This window comes from Phascolarctos cinereus, unplaced genomic scaffold (assembly GCF_003287225.1).
Source record: "Phascolarctos cinereus isolate Bilbo 61053 unplaced genomic scaffold, phaCin_HiC Scaffold_4;HRSCAF=312, whole genome shotgun sequence".
In the NCBI taxonomy this organism is placed as follows: domain Eukaryota; kingdom Metazoa; phylum Chordata; class Mammalia; order Diprotodontia; family Phascolarctidae; genus Phascolarctos; species Phascolarctos cinereus.
In genome coordinates this window covers 118,640,289-118,664,198 of record NW_027555847.1, presented here as the reverse complement: position 1 = coordinate 118,664,198, position 23,910 = coordinate 118,640,289, and the positions used below count along the sequence as shown (strand labels likewise).

General features: G+C 35.7%; 1 protein-coding gene and 1 pseudogene across 1 annotated transcript in view; both read left to right on the top strand.

The window, feature by feature from the left end:
• UHRF2 (ubiquitin like with PHD and ring finger domains 2) overlaps positions 1-23,910 on the top strand; it is a 178,895-nt gene that overhangs the window by 96,717 nt on the left and 58,268 nt on the right. The window contains 1 exon segment of the mRNA XM_021006289.2: positions 20,968-21,077. Coding sequence (XP_020861948.1) covers positions 20,968-21,077 — 110 coding nt within the window.
• LOC144457087 (elongation factor Tu, mitochondrial pseudogene) lies at positions 6,111-11,513 on the top strand (annotated as a pseudogene).

Sequence of the window (23,910 nt, the reverse complement as noted above, 5' to 3'; positions counted from 1 at the left end):
CAAAATAAGTGTACCCTTGTTATTTTATGCTAATTAATAAGCACTAAGACCATTTCCCTGTCATCGTAGTTCTGATTTGTCTTTTCTGAATCGCTCCTTTGTTGTCTGTCAGCAACACTAAAAATCTCTGTACGATTTGTGCAGATTACTTTCACTAATCTTTTGACCCTTGATCAGCACCCCCTACATTAACACCTAAGTCTATAATTAACTTATCTTATGGCATGAAACTATAGTAACCTAAAGAATTACGTTATTGGCATTTTAGGACACATTTTCTGTTTTTATATATTAACCAGGCCTTACAGCTATGCTTATGTGGACTCAGCTGGTATTTTGTATGGACCATCTTGTGCAGAAACAACTAGTTACCTGCATAGGCTTTATTTTTTTTTTTCCCTAACATATTGGTCATGTAAATGAAATAACAGCTTAACCTTCCTTATCCGCATTGCATTTTCTTATGTTGTCTTCATACAATGAAGGCAACACATCCTGAACAAACCTCCCCCCCCAGTTTCTTCTCTCTGTCATTTTTGTTTCTCCTTTACTCTTCATTTGAATTATACCTGCCTTTTTTTTTTTAAAGTTTTTTGTTTTTACTCTCCATATCCTCCATTATTCTTTTGAATAATGAAATGATGAAAGACTAGGTCCACTTCTTGGTGTACATAAGTTTACATTTGACTGAGATACTAATATCTAAACACTAAATAGAAATGCTAATTGATTCTGCTTTGATCATTATGGGTAATGGTCTTTAAGCTGGAAGAGGTAGAATAAAAATTTTAAACATAGAATTGGAACTGAAGGTAGGGTTTTCCCCCTTATTTTAAAAGCCCAGGAGAAATTGAATCTAAAAGCAAATGTTATTTCTGCGTTAAGTTTCAGTTTAGTAATAATGGAATGCATTTGCCCGTAGATGCATTTGGTAGTTATATTCTCAAGCTAGCCCAGCAAAGCTTTTTAAGGGTTCCATGTTATGGTTGAGAGAACAAGCTTGGCTTACTGGATACGGCCAACCTTGGAATGAGAGAAGCGTGGGTTTTGGTTTTGTCCTCTGACGCCTGCTGACTGTCTAACAGTGTATAGGTCAGTCTGTCGATAAATCAGTCATCAATCAGCAAGCGCTCATTAAGTGCTTGTTGGGTTCCAGGCATCGGGGATACAAAAATGAAATTGTCCCTGCTCTAGAGGGGCCTATCTTCTATTGAAAGAGAGAAAGAGTACAGGTTATTTTTGGTCCAGGATACATGATCAGAACTGTGCTGAAAAGAAAATCAGTTGGCAAGAGACTTGAGGCAGAGATTCTAACTGGGAGCCCTTTGTAATAGTCCAGGCAAGAGATGATGAGGAACTAAACTAAGATGGTAGCTGTGTGAATAGTAAAACAGGGCAAAAGCAAAAGAAGAATCAAAGATAATGCCAAGGTTACAAACCTAGGAGACTAAAAGAAGGATGGATTTGAGGAGAAATACTGTGAATTCTGTCTCAGATGAGCTAAGCCTCAAGTATATGCTACATAACGAGAACATCTGAATCAAAAAACCCAAAAGACAAGTTGCAGGGCCAGAGCTCAAAAAGATGGACTGGATACATATAGAATGGAAAGCCATTTGTGTAGGGATGCTACTTAATTCCCACTGATGCCACCAGAAGAAGAGAATATGAAAAGGGAAAAGAGGTGTCAGGACAGAGCTTTGAATTATAATGTGGTTGAGTGTAGGTAGTGTGATATAGCTAAGAGAATAAAAGCAGGCCAAGGAGCAGTCGGGTAGGGAGAAGCTGAGAAGAATGAGAACTCTGAAAAGACTGTCAGATTTGGCAGTTAAGAGATGATTGGTGAATTTGGAGAGAGCAATCTCAGTTGAGAGCTGAGGTCAGAACTAGATTAAAAAGGGTTGAGAAGTAAATGAAGAGAGGAAGAGGAGGCAATGTGCATAGATAAGTTTTTTCCCCACGATTTTGGCCAGAAAAAGGAAGATTTGCGAGATTGGCAAGGTGTCTAGTAAAGGCTTTTTAAGGATAAGGGGAGATGGCTATATAGAAATGAAACAGAGAAGCAACCAATAGACTAAAGACTGGTAAGTTATATAGAATAATGATGATAAGGATATAATAGCTAACAATTATACAGCATCTCTTAGGTTCCCAGCACCATGCTATCAGCATCCCAGTTTTACTGATAAGGAAACTGAGGCAAACAGTTTAAGTGACTTGCCCAGGGTTACACAGCTGGGAAGCATCTGAGATCAGATTTGAATCTTCCTGATTCCAGGCCTAGCACTGTATCTACTGCACCACCTAGACACATGAGTTGTAGATCTTCATCTGTGCAAGGAGTTTATGTTTGGGGAATTATTTTCCACACTGGTGAAATCATAAGTCCAAAGTAGGAGGAAGAAGAAAGAAAAGTATCTGTAGCACAATATTAATAGTACTATAGAATCCTGCCACTATGTATAACATTTCTGTAGAAAAGTGAGCTTTGCGCAACTGTCTCATAAATGAAGCTTGGACATAATCCATCTTGCGGTTGAATTTCCTATACTTTATACTCTTGGCCTTATACCTTCTTCCACTTTTATTGGCTCATCCATGCACCTTGTGCAAGGTCTGAGAAATTCTATTTTGTTTGTCTTTGTTAGCCAGTTAGATTGTTTTGACCTGGCTTAATTAACCCCAGAGACCTGGTATCTCACTGGTCCCTAACTGCTTTTGCACTGTGGTACAGTTAGAGTTAAGTTTTTTGGGTCCTGTCCCCTCATTCCTTTTTAGGCTGTCAATAATCCAGACTATTCCATTGCCTTGCCTTACTGGTGTTGGGATGGTCTCGTATTAGTGCCACGTCAACTCTTCATTTAAAAACTGTGGAAGTTTAAGCCTAAATAACTGTGAGGCCTTCAGTTGGAGTTTGCATCCCATTGCATGTTTGAGCCACCTCACAGTGTACTGACCACTGGACTAAGGGCAGTGAAGGCAGCACACTTATAGTACCATCTGTTCTCCAGTGACTGCCTTCACTTTGTGGCAGTGTTACTCTTCCCCTTTTTGCTTCATTCTGTTTACCTACAACTTTATAACCAGTGTTCTGTCACTGATACTTAATCTAATGCTTCTGATGAAACCTTACATAAACTTTGAATAAGGTAATTTAATTGAATTCTTCACAGAAATAGAAAATCTTTGTTTTAATACTTATTAAAAGTGGTCCTAAAATGAATGTATTGGTCCATGGGCCCAATGATATAATAATATATAATACAGTGGAATGTATAATATAATATAATGTGATATAATGTGATATAATGTGATATGATATGATATAATATAATATAATATAATATAATATAATATAATATAATATAATATAATATAATATAATATAATGTAATGTATAATGCAGTGGAAGTAATTAGATCTTTGATATCTTAAAGGGCATGGTAGTTGTGATATTATAAATTTTAGAAATAGGGCATTAGATTCAATATAATACCAGGATGTGCCTTATAATTTTTTTTAAATCTAAATCCTTTGCCAGCTTGTTTTCTAGTGGAAAGAGCACTAGATTAAAGTCAGGACACCTGGGTTGAAACTCTTTGTTTACTACCTGTGTGACCTTGGTCAAGTTGTTTAACTGCCTTGGGCCTTGACTTTTCCATCTGACAAATTAAGAATTTGAATTAGACTGCTGGGGTTCCCTCTGGTTTTAGATCCTCTGATCTTTTTTAAATAGGAGAAGACATAGGGGATTCTATTAATTGAGAGTTTTTGTTAGTTGGATTCCAGTTAATTAAGGGTTAGTGAATTACCTTTGCCCTAATTAGGAAGGAAATTTTGAATACTAAACATATATTTAAAAAAAAAAGTAGTGCTGATTGTCATTCATTTTGCAAGCTAAGTAAGCAATGAAAAGACTTCATGTATAGACAAGGCAAAATTGGTTTAGGTTCAAAATATCATAAACAAGCAGTAGAGTTTTAACATATGTTAATAATTATATGTATTTCATAGGAGACGCTGTGATTTGGCAACTAGTCCTAGGAAAAGAAAGTTACCAAAAGAACTTAGAAAGTTTTGATATATGACTAGGGTCTAAAGCTCTGTCTCTGTTATGTGCAAATTAAAGGGAGGGGGTGGACTTTCATTTTTATTCCAGTCTTGGATACCTCCAAGTTATTGTGTCTCTGTGAAATATTAACTGTATCCCACCAGGTTGCACAATTCTAGTAAATAAAATATTACAGTTACTGTGTGAGATGTTGTACCCTTGGTACCTGTTGTGAAACTTCATGAGATGGATTCATGCCCTTTTTCATTAGGAAAAGAATCTTGGTGTTCATTATTGGGAAAACCACTATATGTAAAATTCATGCAGTTTTAAAAGTCTTCTATTAACTTACCTATTTCATCTTTTTGTTAATTTATTTTGACTTATCAACATTGACTTCCATAAGCTTGTTGAGTTTTAAATTTTTCTCCCCCTCCTTCCCCAAGACGGCATGCCATCTGATACAGGCTATGCATATACATTCCTATTAAACATATTTTCACATGAGTGATGTTGTAAGGAAGAATTAGAACCAATTGGAGGAACCACAAGAAAGAGAAGACAAAACAAACAAACAAAAAATAATAAATAGTATGCTTCAATCCACATTCAAATTCCATAGTTCTTTCTTTGGATGTGGATAGCATTGTCCTTCATGAGACCTTTGGAGATGTCTTAGATCCTTGCATTGCTGAGAAGGGTTGTCTGTCAGTGTTAGTCCTAGCACAGTGTGGCTGTTACTGTGTACAGCGTTCTTCTGGTTCTGCTCACTTCACTTGGCATCAGTCCATACAAGTCTTTCCAGGCTTTTCTGAGGTCTGCCTGCTCATCATTTCTTATAGCACAAATCTATTTCATTTTTTTGAGAAGAAATTAATTCCTTCTAACAAGCTTATTTAAAACTTGGTTCCTTTGCCTAAAATTTCTTAGTTTTGCATAGTCATGAAATTAAATTTAGTGACCTTAGTGTCTCATGTGTTGAAAAACTGAAACAAGGAGTAGAGTCTTAGAACAAAAAATTAATTTCTCAAATTTCACAGAACATATAATCTATCCTTTTTTGTTAGCTCTCTCTCCCTCCCACCAGTCATTAACTAATGGCTGATAGTGGATTCCACTAATACTTATAACATAGACTTGATGATTTACCTTATACAAAAAAAGTATAGTCAGAAAACTTAGTGAATCATAAAAGTAAGAATAAATAGTATTATGTCATTATAACTAATGTAACTAATATTACAGTGTACAACTATCCATCCCAATTCACAGGGGCTAGGGGCTTGGTGCCCCCATGATCTGGAAAATCTGTAAAATTTTTTGGCCCTCCCTTCATACCAGAGAAGAAGTTTGAATTATTGTGTTATTAAAAGATAAAATGTGTTGATACACAATACCATATATATTCTACACATTTCTGAGTTTCTAAACTTTTTCTGTTTGCTGACCTTTGTGTGTCATCTGTGCCTTATGCAAAACTCCCCCCAAAAATTCCCTTTTAATTTCTTATGCTGATCTTTGATGGGGAAAGTGACAGTATGGAAGGGATAACTGTACGTGTTACAGTGTAACTAATATTACATTTTCCTCAATATATTTACCATTTGTAAATGATATAAGCAAAAGCTTGAAGGCTAAATTACATCATAGTTGGAAAAATAATGTGACATATGCTTTAAAACTACGTAAGGATCAGGATAAAGAAACTAAATTTTGAAAGATAGCAATTAAATATTTCCCAGTTTCTGAATTGCAATTTTATTCTAGAAAGCCACAGCACATAATCCTTTTTAATTGTTGTTATATCCTCTAATCCTAGTGGAACACAAATCCTTAAAAGCAATTTGCTGGGGAACTAATTTCCAAATTAATAAAATGGTACTGCTAACAAGAATATATAAAAAGGTGCATCAGTTTTTAAGTTAGCTAATGTTTTACATGTATTATAAATATCTCTCTTCAGACAGGACTTTTTATCCATTTTTGAGACATTTGCAAGTGAAAACTTTTCAGATTCTCCCCTTTAGTGCCCTTGGCATTGGAAATGTGCTTTCAGTGAATGCCGGTTGTTGCCCCAAGAAGGTATTTTGACATTTACTGTATTGAACAGGAGATGCTCTATTTCCGTGTATGAATTTGCCTCTTTTATTGAAAAGTCACTCATAAGCATGTTTTATTGATTTCAACCCTAGATCTTTAATACTTGGCATCAAATTGTATCAGACGTCACTGAATTGCTCTAAAAATGTCATAGAAGATTTTTTTTTTGCGTTCTTTTTGGTAACTTTACCGTACTAAGAACAATAATGGTTCTCTTTCTCCAGTTATGTGAATCCTTTTTGTACTACCGGCATGATCTTGGGGATATTACTTCTCACTGGGCCTTAGTTTCCCTGCTCTGTAAAATAGAGTTGGTCTAGTTGAAATGACCCCTTTTACTTTGAAATTCTTTTTTTGATAACTTACATTACCACATTATCCCTTAAAATCCCTTATCTGTATTATTATTAACTGTCAGCCTCTTGTTTTTCCCATGGTTCCCTGTGGTTGTGATTGTTTATGCAGCTCATTTGACAGAAGCATAATATCTTTGAGAGGCCATAAAGTCCTGGTTTAATGGAAATATAATCAGAAGAGAATTCTGAGAAGTTGTAATTAAATCCCTTCATTTTATAGATAAGGAAACTGAGGCAGGCCTAAGGAGGTTAGGTAACTTTCTCTAAGTCACACAAATAAGAAACAGGTGGAATTGAATGCAATTCCTCTAGCTCCAGAGTCAGTACTCTTTATACCTACTGAGTTAAATTACACCATCTTAAAATTGGACCTTAGGTTAGTCTTGATGATAACCTGACAGCAGTATGACATAGAAGATATGCTTGTTGCTCATTGAATCTGGTTCTCTCTATACCTATCATATTTTTAATTTAAAAATTTTTTATCAGTGCTTTTTTTTTATATCTTCATTTACAGATATCTCTCTTCCCTTTCCTATTCAGAAAACCACCCCATGAAATTAAGAATTTTTTTTAAAGATAAGAAAAAGGCAATTTTGCATACCCACCCAATATATCAACCTAGTCTGATATTAACTACAGTATTCCATACCTTCCATAAGAAGGGAGAGATATTAAGTCTTACTTTTAAAGGCTGCTCTCTGAATCCAAACCTACGAATAAAAATTTTTCAGAGATCACTCAAGTTTGTTCCTATGTTGTTTACCACAATAAAAGACCCTCTCCTCCTTCCCCATGACTTCAGTGTACTTCATGAACCTTAAAATTCACTAGGAAAAAATACTATGGATAGCAGCTATGTTATTAACATCATACAGTTAACATTAGGTGGCAGGCATAATACTCTTATTTTTCTGTCAGAGGACAAAGATAACTGGTTCAGTGATAACTTCAAAATGGCCATTGTGATTTTCAGTTGACAGTATGTTTCTTAACAAAACTCTTCTTTAACCCACTCGTTTCCCCACTCTTTTTTTTTTTTGAACCAAACAAGCAGTTCATTCGTTATTTCTTTGCCTTCCACCCTGTGTTGGAAATGCTACAAAAACTTCAAAGAGGAAGAGAAAAAACTTGGTTAATTTCTAAGTGATTCTGTTAAACCTTGTTCTTAGAGATAGCGTCATTCTAAATTATAGCAATACAATACTATGGCTTGCTCTGTGGTTTTGAACAAATTCAATTAATTTGTTCCTTTGGAATGATAAAAGACTGCAAAAAGATTGGCTTTTGGTGTTATTTCAAATGCTAATCAAGTAAGAGGAAAAGAAAGGAGAATGCTTAGTTATAACATGTGGCTTTGGGGAAGAGTTGTGTACATGTTGTAGAATTAGTGCATCTAACAGAGTCAGACTAGGTAATAAGACTTGACTTTCAGATCCTGTGCACTTGCATATCCCTTTATTGGTTATTTATTAGGTGATCTTAGGCAAGTTACTTATGTTCCCATGACAACCTCAGTTTACTTATCTATAAAGTGAACCTTCAGGACTAAGGTTCTTCCCAGCTCTGACATTCATTGAATCTGTATTAAGTGATATCCTTTGAAGATCTTTGCTTCCTACCCATTTAACATTTTCATGTGTTTTTTCTTTTTCAGCCTAGTAAACAATCATATCCCATTTTTTGCTGTTCTTAATTAAACCGACTAGTCTCTTCCCCTTGGCTTGGTAAAAAAAAAATGTGCTATGTCACAAAAATAAACATGGCATTTTTCTTGAAATCAGGATTTTTTTTTCCCTAACAAATTCTGTAAAGTTACCTCATGTAGAACTTCATGCTTCTAACATTCGCTTTTTTATTTGGAAATGCCTTGGTTGTTGACACCTCCATGATTTGTTTTTTATCACATACCCTTTCTTACCATTGATTGTTTTGTAGTCACTCTGTTTTTGATTGCTTCATAGAATAATATTACTTGTTTCATTGGCTTTTTGCCAAGAGAATCAGAACTGTTTATGAATATATCTGCAATTGGTATACTTCTTATTGTCTTCTACTCTTAAATATATATATATATATGTATATCAGACATGGTAGTGAACATTCTTCAGTCTTGTTTTCACAAACTCCGTACATTGCTTTCATCCCTATATACTTCATTATTTTTATCAGTTTGTCACTAGTAAATAATTTTACAAGATTTATTTGAAAGGAAATTGGCTTTGTTCCTAAACAATATCAATAAAACTTCACCATTAGACCTCTTCCTAATACAACTTGGTTGACCCTATCATTTTCCCAGTATGGTTTATGCCAGAGTAACTAGTTACTGTCATGCCAAATTTTTATAATATAGCAAAATAATTTTTTCCCTAAAGGAATTACTTCAAATCATAAATAAGTAATCATCAAAGTTGATATAGTCTCCAAAAATACAGTTGGAAGTTGTTATTAATTCTCACTTTGGGATCTTATGTGTGAATGCATGTTTCACTTTAGTAGAGAGTATAAGCAAATCATGGATATGTAAATGTCAGTTCAGACCTGTCTCTTCTAATAATTGCATTGTTAATATTATAGTGTGTGTTCAAGAGATATTTTCTAAAACTCTTCTTTCTACACTTGTTGAAAGATACAACTGACAATTTTAAAGCTTAAGACTCACTTTATATGTAATTTTCTTTAAAAAAAATTTTGAGTTTAGTAACCTCTTACAAAAATGATCAAATATAAAACCAAAATATAAAATGAGGGACAGAATTATTCATTCTTACACCATCTTTGACAAGACATATTAAAAAGGTTAATAAATAAGCAGTCACTGTGCCAGCTATTGTGGTAAGTGCTGAAGAGATACAAATATCGTAAAAGGAAACAATATCTCCTGTATTTCTGTTGTGTGTACTTCACGACCTATTTGAATTTGTAGCTGTTTTCCTTCCTTTATTTTTGATGTATTGTGCATACAGTTCTGCTGATTTCCATCTGCATCATCCCATAAATCTTTTCAGTCAGTTTTCTAATTTATCTTCATTTTTACTCCATAAGCCATTTAATTATTGTACTGTAATTTGTTCAGACTTTCTCCAGCTTTTGGACATACATGTTTTCCACTTTTGGTTGTTACACATAGAACAGCTATGAATAATTTCTGTACAGATAGTTTCTTTTTTCCTTTTTATGATGTTTTTAGGATAGAATCCTCACAATGGAATTGCTGGGTCAAAAGATATAATCAGGTTTGTGACTATTATTACATGTTGCTATATTGCTATCAAGCACTTGCCAGTGTGAAGTCTTACCAACTATATGTTAAAGTTCCTTTTTCCTTAACACTGGAATTTACCATTTGTTGATATTTTTGTCATTCTAATTGGGTATAATGTTTTTTATTTACATCCCTTTCATTAAGGATTTGGAGTGTCATTTCATGCAGTTTTAAGATAATATTTTCTTCATAAATTTTTTGTTCGTATCCTTTAACAGTTGCATATAAGTAGATTCTACAGGTTCTGGACTTAAGATCTCTTTACAAATTTTTTTTTAAACATTGAGACGTTTTGGCACCCTTGGTGTGGAGCCTAACATAGCATTAACTTTTTCAGCTGCCATATGACATTGTTGATTCATACTGAATTTATATTCCACTAAAATCTTCAGGCCTTTTGTACATGAATTACCTTCTAAACAGACTTCTACATCTTGTAGTTCATCTTATACCTTTCAAATACATTGTTTAAATCCAAAAGTAAGACATTTATCTTCATTAAATTTTATCTTATTACATTTAGCTCGGTGTTCTAGCCTGTCAAGAGCTTTTGGAATCTGGAAATCCCAACAGATATCCTTTGTTAGCTATTCTTAATAGGATTGTATGATAAACAGATTTGACTAGTATGCCTTAGTATCAAAGTCACTGATAAAAATGTTAAGTAATACAGAGTTAAGCCAATGTCATTGGAATCTGGAGAACTCCTTCAAAGTTGAAATTAGATCATTAATAATTACTATTTAGTTCTAGTCATTCAGCCAGTTCTGAATTTACCTCATTATATTACATCTTTCCATCTTTTCCATAAGGATAACATGAATCATTTCCTCTTTCCTTTCCCGTGGTCTCCTCCTTTAACTTTTTCAGCTTTCCTTTTCCCTCTCTATACTCTCTCCGTTCATCACAGTGGCAGTGATCATTATATCCTGAAGGAGTTTCAACTTTGTCACTTTTGCTATCAGAGCCAAGAAGACTTCTGTGAGAGACAAGCCCCATATTAATGTTGGCCCCACTGACCATATAGATCATAGCAAGTGTACTTTCACAGTAGCCATCACCAAGATTCTGGCAAAGGAAGGTGGGGCCAAGTTTAATAAGCGTGAAGATATCGACAGTGGCCCAGGGTATCAGTGCAGCCCATGTGGAATATAGTACAACCACTTGACATGTTCATGCTCATTGTCCTGGCCATGCTGCCTATGTCAAGAACATGAACGTGGGGACAGCCCCTGAATCCTAGTAGTGGCCAATGATGGCCTTATGCTTAGACACTGGAACACCTGATCATTGCTGAGCAGAACATAATAATGTTTGCAAACCAGGCAAATGCTATCCAGGACAATGAGATGATAAAGCTAGTAGAGCTAGAAATACGTGAACTGTTCACTGAACTTAGCTGTGCTGTGATGGGAATAAGAGAAGCTTACTATCTACTATTGGATCTGCCTTCTGTGCTCTCGAGCAGCAGCAGCCAGAGTTGGAGGTGAATACTGTAATAAATCTACTGGATGCTGTGGATACTCATGTTCCTTTGCCCACTCAGGATCTAGAGAAGCCCTTCCTGCCACCTGTGGGGTCTTTGTCCTAGGCTGTGGCATAGTAGTAACTGAGACTGAGGAAAAAGGAGATAAATATGAATTCCTGGGCCACAGAAAGAAGATGCATATTGTGTTAACAGAGATTGAAATGTTTCACCAGAACTTGGATTGGAGATGACCTCGGTAAATTAATTTGAGCACTCTAGAAGGAAGACATTTTTTTTTTGGCGTATGTCGATGGTCAAACTAGGTTCCATTCATCCCCATCAAAAGGTGGAGATCAGGTTTACGTCCTCGGCAAGGAGGATGGTAGCTGTGACGAGTCATTTGTGTCATGCTTCATTCTAGTCTTGTTTTCTCGCATGAGACATGGTCTGTCAAATTCTGTCTTCATTGAAGAAGCAACCATGACTGGAGAAGAGTTGAAGCTAAATTTATTCTTAAGACAGCTGATGGTCTTGGAAAAAGGTCATCATTGATATTGGCCTGGTCAATAATATCAGCTGTACCTGAAGAGGACAAAGACATTAAGAGGAGCTGAGCTCAACTGTGACCATCTTTTCCTCCTGGTTTCAGTCCAGAAATTAAAGTTCAGAAAGTAAAAAATAACCCTAAAGATTTTCCCATCTGCAGTTTAGTTATATCCTGATGGTGTATCCTGGGACTAAGGAACTTGCAAATTATAAAGGAAAATAAACTGTTGTGTGAACAACTTTGTCAGATCTATGGAAATGATATCTATAGAATTCGCTTGTCAGTAACCCATCTGGTCTAGTAACCTTGTTGAAAAGAAAATCAGATTAATTTGACATTTGTTCATAAAGTCATGCTGATTATGTGAATGCTACTTCATTTTACGAATCTTCAGTGACCATCTCTTAATGATTTACTGTAGAATTTTGCCAAGAATCAATGTCAAACTCATTGATTTATAATTTGTAGACTACATTTTCTTCCCTTTTCAGAAAATTAGGAAGCATTTGTCTTAGTCTCAGATCTTTCATAGATTGCTAATGGTGTCTCAGCGATCACATCAGTTCTTTCAGTAATCCAGAATGTAGTTCATCTGAGTGTAGTGACTTGAACTCATTAAGGGCACATTGTTTTCCTATTTATCTTAAGTACCAGGTCCTCATTAGCTATTTGCTTTCTGACCATTCTAGTCCCCAGAATCATTCTCCTTGGTATAGAAGAAGGGGGGGGGGAGTTAAGAGTTGAGCCAAGTCTGCTGTTTTTATCTGTTGTCATTGTGAAGCATTAGTTCTGTTTTATTTTTACCCCTATCCATCTAGCCCATACAACTTGTCAGGTGCCCTGTCACTGTCTCTCTTTCCCGGCCCCCCCAGGATAGTATCCTTTAAATCAGATCTACAGAGATGATGCCCACCTCCTTAAGTTAATCTATTAGGTGTTACAACCCTGTGTAGTTCATTACTGGTGAGTGAGTGAATGCAAACTCAACTTCCCTCGCTGTCTGCCTGGTCCCAGACTATGCATCTCATCTGTTCTACACTAGGCATTTTGCCATTTCTCTCTGCCCCTCTCCTCCTTTAACTCTTGATCTAGAAATAGTAATCAAATCGGTGCAGTCATTGCTTTTTGTTCCACTTACCTTTCTTGTGGTTTTCCCAAATCATCACTCTGTTTCTTGGCCATTGTTCCTTTGCATGCGTTGTTTTTCCCCTATTAGACTACACATTTCTTGAGAGCAGTCACTGTTTAACTTTTATTTTTTTTCTGCCAGGTCCCTAGCACAAGATGAGTGCTTAATAAGTGTTTTACATTCATTCAAAATAGATTTTAATACTTCTGTCATCTTTGATCCTTTGCCTCATCTCGTCCTGAGTCCTTATACTCCTGTTATTTTTTATAAGACCATGCAATGCTTCATTCTTCTACTGTTCTGATCTTCCAGTTTAGATACATATCTTTAAAAAATCCAAATTACTTGATGACTTTTTAGTGCATCCACATTGGTCTCATTAAACAAGTCCTACTTTTTCTCCTCTTCATCAGAATTATTCCTGCTTGTTTTCAGATTTTCATTATTGAGAATTTCCCATTTCTTCTAGGCTCTAGGAATTTTAGTCCACAGGAGTCTGTTTATCTTTTCTCCGAGCCCTTTGAAATTAGTTATCCCCAAATATAAGACACTTGTCAGACTGTACTTAGCTTTCCTCTCCTCTGCACAAATTCTAGGAATGGTTATTTCTCCCAAGGGCTCCTATAATTTACTTACTAGTTTCTCTTTGTTTGGTAAGAGTAAGTCCAAAATAGAATCTCCCTGTCTGGGGAGGCAGCAGTGATGTAATGGAATAGAGTCTGGATTTGAAGTCAGAAGGATTTAGACTTTTCCTAGCTTCATGATTTACCCTCTCTCAAGCCCATTTTCCTCATCTGTAAAATATGAATAATAATAACATATATCTTACAGTATTTGAGTGAAGATCAAATGAGATAATGTATGTGAAGCTCTCTCAAAACTTTAAATTACTCTATTAATGTTAGCTATGATGATTATTATTTTTTCCATCTTTTGAAGGCAAATTAAGAAATTATTAGCAGCTCTGCTTTAGACAGGCCGCTAGGTGGCGCAGTGGATAGAGCACTAGACTTGGAATCAGGAAGATTCTTTCCGAGTTCAAATGTGTTCTCAGACATCTACTAGTTGTGTGACCCTGGGCAAGTCACTTAATCCTGTTGGCCTCAGTTCCTTATCTGTAAAATGAGCTGGAGAAGGAAATGGCAAGCCACTCTAGTATCTTTGCCAAGAAAACCTCAGATGGGTCACAGAGTCAGAAAACTGAAATGACAACAGTGACTACTTTAGATAGAGAATTCCAAAAGATCTTTGTAAAATTGAAGTTTTACAAAGAATTCATTAAGATGCTTTACATTGAAACTTCAGTGTGGTGGACATAAGTAAGAATTGCAAAAATTGATTGAAATCATGGTTTAGGAGAAAGGAATGAGATGTCAAATAGTTGTGGAGAATACAGAATCCTTACACTGAGATATTCTGAATGGCTCCAGAAAATCTTCACCAGGCACTGAGCATAGTAGATACCATATGATATTTACTCAAAAAATGGATTTAATTGTAATATGGTTCAGAGACATCTCATTGTTAATGTGGTAGTGATCTCCAAATCAGCAGTCAGAATATGATCAAAGATCAAAATTAATATAAAAATTAAGAATGAAAAATGTGAACATGGAATTAAAACAATTTCAATCTGACCTATTTAAGTTATTGATTTAAAAACACAGATAATGAACAGATTTGACAATTGTAATGATTTCATGCAAAAGTTTAATTGAAGTAAATTACTTTAAAGAAGAGCCAAAAAGTGCCTAAATTAGCAAATGCTTTATCTTCTTGTCAGACAAAAGAATCTGGCAACCAAGAATACATGGTTAGGATTTATGTTGTCATTTGTAAAATCTTAGAAGGGTGATGGAAAATTATGAGCAGTATCACATCATAAAACAACAGGGAGCAGCAAAAGGAAAATCGTTTTTAAAGAAAGCTTGACAGGAGACCTACATGGTAAGTGTTATTCCTAGGACATTTAAAGACGCTATTGAAAGACAGATGGAAAATGGGGAAAAAAAATTTTGTAAAGGTTTTATAACAGAACTTTTCACCATCATGGGCAGTGAACATTTGGACTCTAACATAATCCTGAACATACTTCTTAAGGAACTGGAAATGCCATTGGAGGAAACAAAGATTAGAAAAGGAACCGTGTGAGACCAGAAGAGGTCCACGCATGAGACAACATAATTGTGAATTCTGAAATCCTCTAAAGGAGGGAATAATATAAGTGACATGTAGGAAAAAATATCACATCCAAAAATAGATGACCAAGAAAACATTAATAACTATCAACTCATGTGCCTACTTTGCCATATATATATATAAAATTTTAAGACTAATTTATATCTATATATTTTATTAGACATATTTTACAAAACATGTACATATGTACATGCACACACTGAGACCATCCTTGATTGAAGGTATTAGAATGGAGCAGGCGGCTTTCATAAACAATATTAATTCCACACACTACATTTTCACCCCATAATACACAATTCGCTGAAAGGTGTAGAAAACAATAAGTTATTCCTATGTTTATTACTTTTTTAAAAAAGCATTAAATTTGGTAAAACAAAATGCCACCTTAAAGGTATCTTCCAAAGGTAAATTTTACTCAGTGATCTAATTTTTTAATAAAAGGGAGACATGCTTAGTAAAAATTTGCTGCTTTCAGTACAAGTGAAGGAGGAAAAGATAGTGAGATCCTTCTGTTGCTCCTGTTTGCCAGTGGCATTATGCTGATTATGTCAAACTCTAAAACATTGCAAAGTCTCCTAAGTTAGATTCAGTGTTTTCAAATCAGACCTATAATTTTAGCAGTTCAGAGAGCTCCCATTGGGGAGCTTCCACTGCTGATATAGATCTGTTCCCTTTCTGCCACTTAAAGTTTTAGAGACTTGTCTAAGGGAGACAATGCATCAAACACACTTTGAGCAACCACACCATTCCTGAGTACAGCCCAAACCAGATAAAGATGTAATTGGGAAGGGGCAGCTGGGTGGCACAGTGGATGGAGCCTTGACCCAGGAGTCAGGAGGACCTGAGTTTCAAATCTAGCCTTTGACACTTACTAGCTGTGTGACCCTGGGCAAATCACTTAACCCCATTGCCTAGCAAAGGGGAAAAAAAGAAGATGTAATTGGGAAATAGTTAACAAAATAAATAAAAATATAATAGAATATAGATACTATGACTACATCATTTTCTAAGTCAGTGTGCTGCCCACAGGGATCTTTATGTACAATTTAGTAGTAACTCCCCATTTCTATTTAAGTTTGACACTTTTAGTCTAGGAGACTGAGAAGTTAAGTGACTTGGCAAGGGTCACGTAGCCACTAGTTATCAGAACTTGAATTCAGACTTGAACTCCTGTCTTTCTGACTTCAAGACTAACTCTATTCGTCATGCCAATTTGCCTCTCACAGAGAGATTATTCAAAATAATTTGGCATAATTTTCTATACGGGCAAAATCAAGTGGGCAAAGAACATCTATTCAGATTGATACACACTTATCAGTTATAAATATCAGATGCATAGTTACAGCCTACTAAACTTGTATATGTTTATGTCTTGGACAAATACTGAAAATAGCAACAAATTAGGTCCAGAATTGAATAGGAGGAGCACTACTGGCTTGAAAGTTATTTTAATGACCCCTGTCGTTCCTTCCTATCCCTGTTCCCTTACACATACTAAGCTTCTAAAGATGTAAAGATCAGGCTCATTTAGAAGACAGTGGAGAGGTTGATGGTGAGCATGAAAGGGCTAATCAACAAATTAGACAAATAAGGAATTGGGGAGAAGTACTGTAAAGGATATTATCAAAGAAGTATATTAATAAAAGATGATGGGACAGGATGTGTGGCAAAAGCAAGGGATAGCTATTGGATAGCCCATCTGTTCTGTTGGTATCCTAACGTTAAGAGAAAGGGAGGAAAGCTTTACCGGGCTTTGAATTTTTTGTAGCAAAAATTTGGAAGAACATGGCCAAGTCACATGACATAGATAGGTATGGAAGGGTTGCCATATGCATCACTGGCATGAATACCTGCATTGACAAGACCATAGATATTTTGGAGTATTAGAGTAATATAGATGTTACTCTGGCCAAACTCCCATTCAGTAAAGGACTTTGGTATGGTCCCTTATCATTTGACCTGTATCTTGTTCCTTTTGAATAAGTTTTATCCTTCTACAACCATGTTGCAATTATAGTTCTTATCATGCAATGTCTTGATATTTGTGAGTTCAAATTTGTCTCCTTGTCAAAGATCTTGTGTTCATTTTGCTTCTAAGACTTTGTGCAAATGTTAATAGAAATCTGAAATTTTATCTACAAAATCCAAGAGTACTTTGTCTCCTGGAAATTTGAGTGTCTATGTTGCTACTTTTTGCTTTGTAGCTACTTTGTCTTTTGTATTTCTGTGGCTATCGATATGAAGTTTTCTTCACTTCCCTTGGCTTGACAGATTTACACGACATCAAGCATCCATAGTTAGGTGTTCTCCACCCATACCTTTATCATATATCTGCTGTATACTCAGCACTATGCTAGATATTTAGGAGAGAGAGGAAGAAAGGCATAGGGCAACGACTTAAGTACTTATCAGGCAGTGATTTAATTTTTTATAAGACTTTTAAAAGATCATTTATTTAGCATTTTAAATGATTTTTTGGTATGTTAAAAAATACATTCTTTCAAACGTGTTTACAGAAGACTGTTCTCAGTTTTCCAAAAATATTTATGTGGATTAAAATTACTCTAAAAACCGTTAGTAATTTATCTAGTTAATCTGTATTCAAATAAAAATGTGAAAGGTAATCAGATTCATTCAAAAAGTAGCCCGTAAGTGACAGCCATGTTGTGCAGTGACTAACTTTGATAGACACAGATCTTCTCAGCAATGCAAGGATCTAAGGCATCTCCAAAAGTCTCATGTTGGAAAATGCTTTCCACATCCAGAGAAAGAACTATGGAGTTTGAATGCAGATCAAAACATACTACTTGCCTTTTTTTCCTTTGTTTTGTTTCTTCTTTCTTGTGGTTTCTCCTGTTGGTTCTAATTCTTCTTTACAACCTGATTAATGTGAAAAAATTTTTTAAAGTAGCCCATAATAAACATTTTGTCAGTGTAACATGTTAAGAATTTTATAACCAGATGTATTTATTTGAAAATAAATTATATCTTTCATTTTTTAGAAGTAGGACATGAAGTCTTCATTCTCATGGTAGCAGCCACAGGAAATCTAGACAAATATTTAGCCCAATAGAAATTAGAACACTTCTTTTCTAAACAGTATTTAATCTGACCATTTTAGACAGAGTTTAAAAGAAATCTTGGTAGCAGCAATTTGTTGGCCAAATTTCTTAAATGAAAAAGAAATTGAGAAGGTACAATAGTGTGAACAAAGTAAGCAATTTGGCAGGTTCAGTCTGTTGCCAGGGCCATGATCAAAACCTTTCCAGTATGGTAAAGCCTACCAGACCTTGCTCCTCGCTGAAAAATAGAGGCAAATGAGACAGAATTAGGTATTCTTGCATCTTGAGCACAGGGTACTAGAGTGCCTTTTAAGGAGAAAGAACCCAGGGAAAAGGAGGGTACAATGAGAGATGAGTCAATCAGTAAGCATTTATCAAGAGCCTACCAGGAACCAGGCACTGTTCTAGGCCATGGGATACAAGTGGTGGTGGTGTTTACTTATTTCTGTCATGTCTTATTCTTCATTACCCCATTTGGAGTTTTCTTGGCAGAGATACTGGAGTAGTTTACCATTTCCTTCTCTAGCTCATTTTACAGATGGGGAAACCGAGGCAAACAGGGTTAAGTGACTTGCCCAGGGTCACATAGCTAGTAAGTGTGTGACGCCAGATTTGAACTTAGGAAGTAAAATAAATCTTCCTGACTCCAGGCCTGGCACTCTAGCCATTGTGCCACCTAATTGCCTAAGATCTCCTGCTGAAGGGATACAAGTGCAAAAAAAAAATCAATCCCTGCTTGCAAGGAACTTATATTCTAAGACAGGTACACATACAAATATATACAGCATAAATAGAAAGTGTATAAATGAAAATAAATACAAGGTAATTGGGAAGGAAAGAAAGTTATAGGGATCAGGAAAGACTCCATGTAGAAGGTACTACTTCAGCTTCATCTTGAAGGAAGAGAAGAATTGAATGAGCTGGAAATGAAAGAATACATTCAAGACATTTAAGACACCAAAGCCAAGGGGCAGCTGGGTGGCGTAGCAGATAGAGCACTAGCCCTGAAGTCAGGAGGACCTGAATTCAAATGCGGTCTCAGACTAAATACTTGAGACTTACTAGCTGTGTGACCCTGGGCAAGTCACCTAACCCCAGTTGCCTAAAAATAAATAAATAAAGAGACACCAGAGCCAAGTCTCACAGATCAGGAAGAGACAGGAGATGGAGTGTCCTATATGAGGAACAGGGAGAAGGCCAGTTTGTTTGAATCACAGAGTGTGTGCAGTAGGTAGAGTAATATCCAGTGAAGCTAGAAAGATAGATTAAAGCTAGGTTGTGTAGGACTTCAAAAGCTAAACAGAAGTGTACACACACACACACACACGCACACACACACACACACACACACACACGTATGTGTTTACATATTCCTAAAGGCAATAGGAAGCACTAAAAGTTGATCGAATAGGCGAATAATATGGTCAGATGTATGCTTAAGGAAAACTGTTTTGGCAATACTGCGTTCGATGGGTTAGAATGGTAAGAAACTTGAGGCAGGGAGGCCAGTCTTTTGTAGTCCCTTAAACAAGGCAATGAGAGCTTTAACCAAGGTGGTAGCTGTGTTAATAGAAAGAAAGTGACCTCTGGTAGAGATGTTTTAGAGATAGAAACAACAAGATTTGGCAACTGATTGGATATATAGGCTGAGAGAAAATGAAGAGTCAAGAATAATGCTGAGATAGTGAAATTGGAAGACTAGAAGGATGCTGGTGCCTTTGATAGAAATGGGGAACCTTGGAAAGTTTGAGGAGGAAAGATAATGAGGTCACATTTGCACATGTTAAGAAATGGGTTATGCAATTTGAAATGTTCAATAGGCAATTAGAAAAATAGCCGAAGCTCAGGGGAGAGACCAGGGCTGACTATATCTGTGAGTCATCTATGTAGAGATAATTATTAAACCCAGGGGATCTGATGAAGGATGAAAAGGGGAGTGATTCTACAGGACAAAGAATAGAAAACTTACCTTTGTGACAGTATTACCACATTCTTACTTTTAGAAAAAAATGATTAAAATATTTCACTGTAGAACAATCTTATGTTACACAAGTTCAAAGAAACTAACAAAAGCCACTTAGACGAATTGAATTTTGATATTCCTTCCCAAAGAAGAAACTGCCTATTTTTAGAAATTAAGAAGTGAGGCTAGCATAAAAGTTTTATGCTATCAAAATAACATTTTCCCTTATAGAAACTCAAAATTATTACCAACAATAGGTAATAGTTATTGTTTAGTAAATTAAAATGGGATTATTGACCATTTAAATTAGATTATAATTATCGTAAGCTGGTCCTGTTCAATTACAAAAGATTAGTATGTTGCAGCAGAGGGAATTGTATTGGGTTGTTTTTTTTTTTTTTAATTTTAATTCACAGTTTGAATTTCATGAAATCTTCTATCAGTTTTTGACCGGAGTAATCAGATATCATGTAACAATTGTCATTCTCCAAAAAATTGAGGAGTTTTTATAGCCCTACTAAAAATTTATAGGCTATTCTTTAAAAATACTAATCACGATATGAAATTTTGCTTCATAATTAAAAAACCCTGTGAGAACCAACAACTGTCTTTGTGATGCCACAAAAATAAGTGGTTTATACAAAGATATAATTTAATTTTCCTAAACAAAATTGATGATAATTGCTTTGTCAACAGCTCATATAACAGATAAAATTGATGTTAGTTGTTTTGTTTCATTTTGTTGTGGTGGGGTTTTTTCCTTTCCACTTGCTGATGCTTTGGGTTTTACTGGTAAAAAGAGCTTTTATTTATTCCTTTTACAGTGGACCAGAAGATACAATAAATGATTGCAAGATAAAGTTTATAGAAGAAATATACAAGATTGAAAAACCTGGAGCTCATCCACTTTCATTTGCCGATGGACCCTTTACAAGTATGATGTTTTTCTTTTGGGGCAGTGGTATAAAGGTTACCGATTCTGTATGACTGACCTAAGAATGACAGGCAAGAGCTATCTGGTATGGAAAAAAAAGTCATTAATTCAGCAAGCATCAATTCAGTGCCTCTTTGGTGCCCAGGCACTAAACTAGGTGCTGGGGCTACAAAAACAAGAACACAATGGTGCCTGGCCACAAGTGCCTTACATCCTATTAGAGTCATACACTTCTGAGTAAAGACAAAACATGCAAAGGAAAGGCAAGTAATCTGGTTTAAGCAGTGGCGACTGCGGGAATCCAAAAAGGCATTTGAGTAAAAAGTGGAAAGTGAGCTGAGCCTTAAAGGAAGCAGGGATGCCAAGAAGAGGAAATGAGGGCAGTGCATTCCTGCTCCTGAGATGGGTTTGTTATGCCATGTACAAAGAACCGCAGGGAGCCAAGTCCTGAAGAGCTTTAAACATGAGTTAGTATTTTATCCTAGGGTAGTAATAGGGAGCTTTTAAAGCAAAGTAGTGCCAGTGTTATCAGATATTTAATTGTTCATTTAAATTTAGTGTTATAACTTCCAGTTAGGCTTAAAAAAAAAAAGCAGATTATTTCAGTCATTTTGTAAAGTCACCAGTTTTCTTGAGACAGTATTTGTGCTCAGTTTCTACCTTTTATTGTAAGGTTTTCTTGGTTGAGTATATTTAAAATTTATCAAAGGGTGTGAGGTGGATACAGTAAAGCAACAAATATTTATTGAGCACCTACAGCGTGGTTAGACACTTGGAGATAGAGACAAACATGAAATAGCCCTTAAACAATTTACTTGCCACTAAGATAAAATTAAAACATCACTGAAGTTATATAACAACAAATTGAGCTTAAGAAACATTAACAGAATGAGATTTTTAAAGTACAAGGCTTAACAAAATGGTGTTGGCAGTATCTCTTCTTTTAAGATAATAAGGCAATGGATAGGGGCAGCTAGGTGGTGCAGTGGATACAGCACCAGCCCTGAAGTTAGAAGGACTTGAGTTCAAATCCGGTCTCAGACCAAACACTTGACACTTACTAGCTGTGTGACTCTGGGCAAGTTGCTTAACTCCAATTGCCTTTTAAAAAAAATTTTTTTTAAAAAGATAATAAGGGTTGTGTGACTTGGGTTTGACACCTCACACCGTAATAAAGTTGGACGAAAAGGATACACAGAATTACAGTGGGGTGAAGAAGGTCAACGTTTATGAAAAGGAGAAAAAAAAGGACATGCACATTTGGTATTGGGGGTAGAAATGGGGGGTGAGGGGTTGGGAGGAGTGAAACAGCTAGTAGGAAAAAAGTGTATCTGAGAAGATTAGAATTGTCAAGGAACATTTCCTAGGAACCAAATCTAATGGTGCACTAGTTAAAGTAGAGGACTTAGAGGCAGAAGACCTGATTTCAAATATTGCCTCTCATACTGGGAGTTGTGTGATAATAAGCAAGTCACTTAAGTCACTTAACCTGTCTCAGTGCTAATAAAGGGGTTCAACTAAATGATCTGTCACCAGGCCTAGAGTCAGAAAGACACAAGTTCAAATCCAGCTTTTAACGCTTATCAGTGTTGTGAACCTCGGCAAATCTTTTAACCTCTATTTGCCTCAGTTTCATCATCTGTAAAATGGGGATAATAACACTTGCCTTCCATTGTGGTTGTGAAGATCAAATGAGATAATAATTGTGAAGCATTTAGCGCAGTGCCTAGCACGTAGTAGGTGCTATATAAATGTTAGCTATTTTTATTCCAACTTTAAAACTATATTCTTAGGATCCTGTTGGAACATTTTTACTGGGGTACATTTAAACACCTGAATTAGCCAAGGGAGAATTGAGTTTCTTAGCCAAAAGATAAGGAGAGGAACCTTCAAAAGGACTCAAAACTAAAGGCATACAAAACTGTTCTAACTACTTCTCTCCCTTTAAACTGCTTCTACTATTTTGGAGTGTGTATAAGATTTTTCCAAACTGTAAAATACACAGATATCATTATTACCTTCTACTTTTCTATGGTAGGTATAAATTAGAAGTAGTATTCTATTCTTGTCTCTTCCACAGTAGTCTAGTTTTTTGCTACAAACATTTGTGTTTTTCTTTCCCCCAAGTAAATGAGTTAGCAAACTGTACAAAATATTGTAGGGCATCTGAATATTTTCAAGGACCAGAAAGAAGATCTTATTGAGAAAGGAAAGATGACATCCTGTGGACTATGGGAGATTAGATTCTAATCTGGAATTACACACCATCATGGCAGTTGTTTTTATGCATGCTTTAATTCTGGGTAGACTTTTTACTCCTAGATTGCCATTTCATGTATCACAAAATTTCACATTTGGTAGGAAACCCCTAGCTTATCTAATTCAATCAATACTTGAACACGTTAATGAGGATCTACTCTACAGAGTGCTCTATAAGTGGTCTTCCAGTCTTTGTTTAAAGACCTTTACAAAGCAATCCATTATTATACTGGAGAAATTTTTCTTTATATCAAGCCTGAATTTGCCTATTTGTAGTTTCTATCCCTTGCTCCAAATGCTGTTTTCTGGAGTCAAGCAGAACAAATCTAATCAGTCTTTTATGTCAATCAACAAGTATATCTCTCTTCCCCCATCCCCCAATTGGGAAAGCAGGAAAAGCAAAACCCCTTTTAAAAAATTGTTAAGTAAAACAAATTCTCATATTGGCCATGTCCATAGATAGATGTCATTCTGTACTCTAGGCCAAATGCTCCTCTATCAGGAGGTAGGCAGCTTCCTGATAGAATTTCATCATGAGTCTTGGAATGTGTGGTAGTTGGCCATGGTTCATATA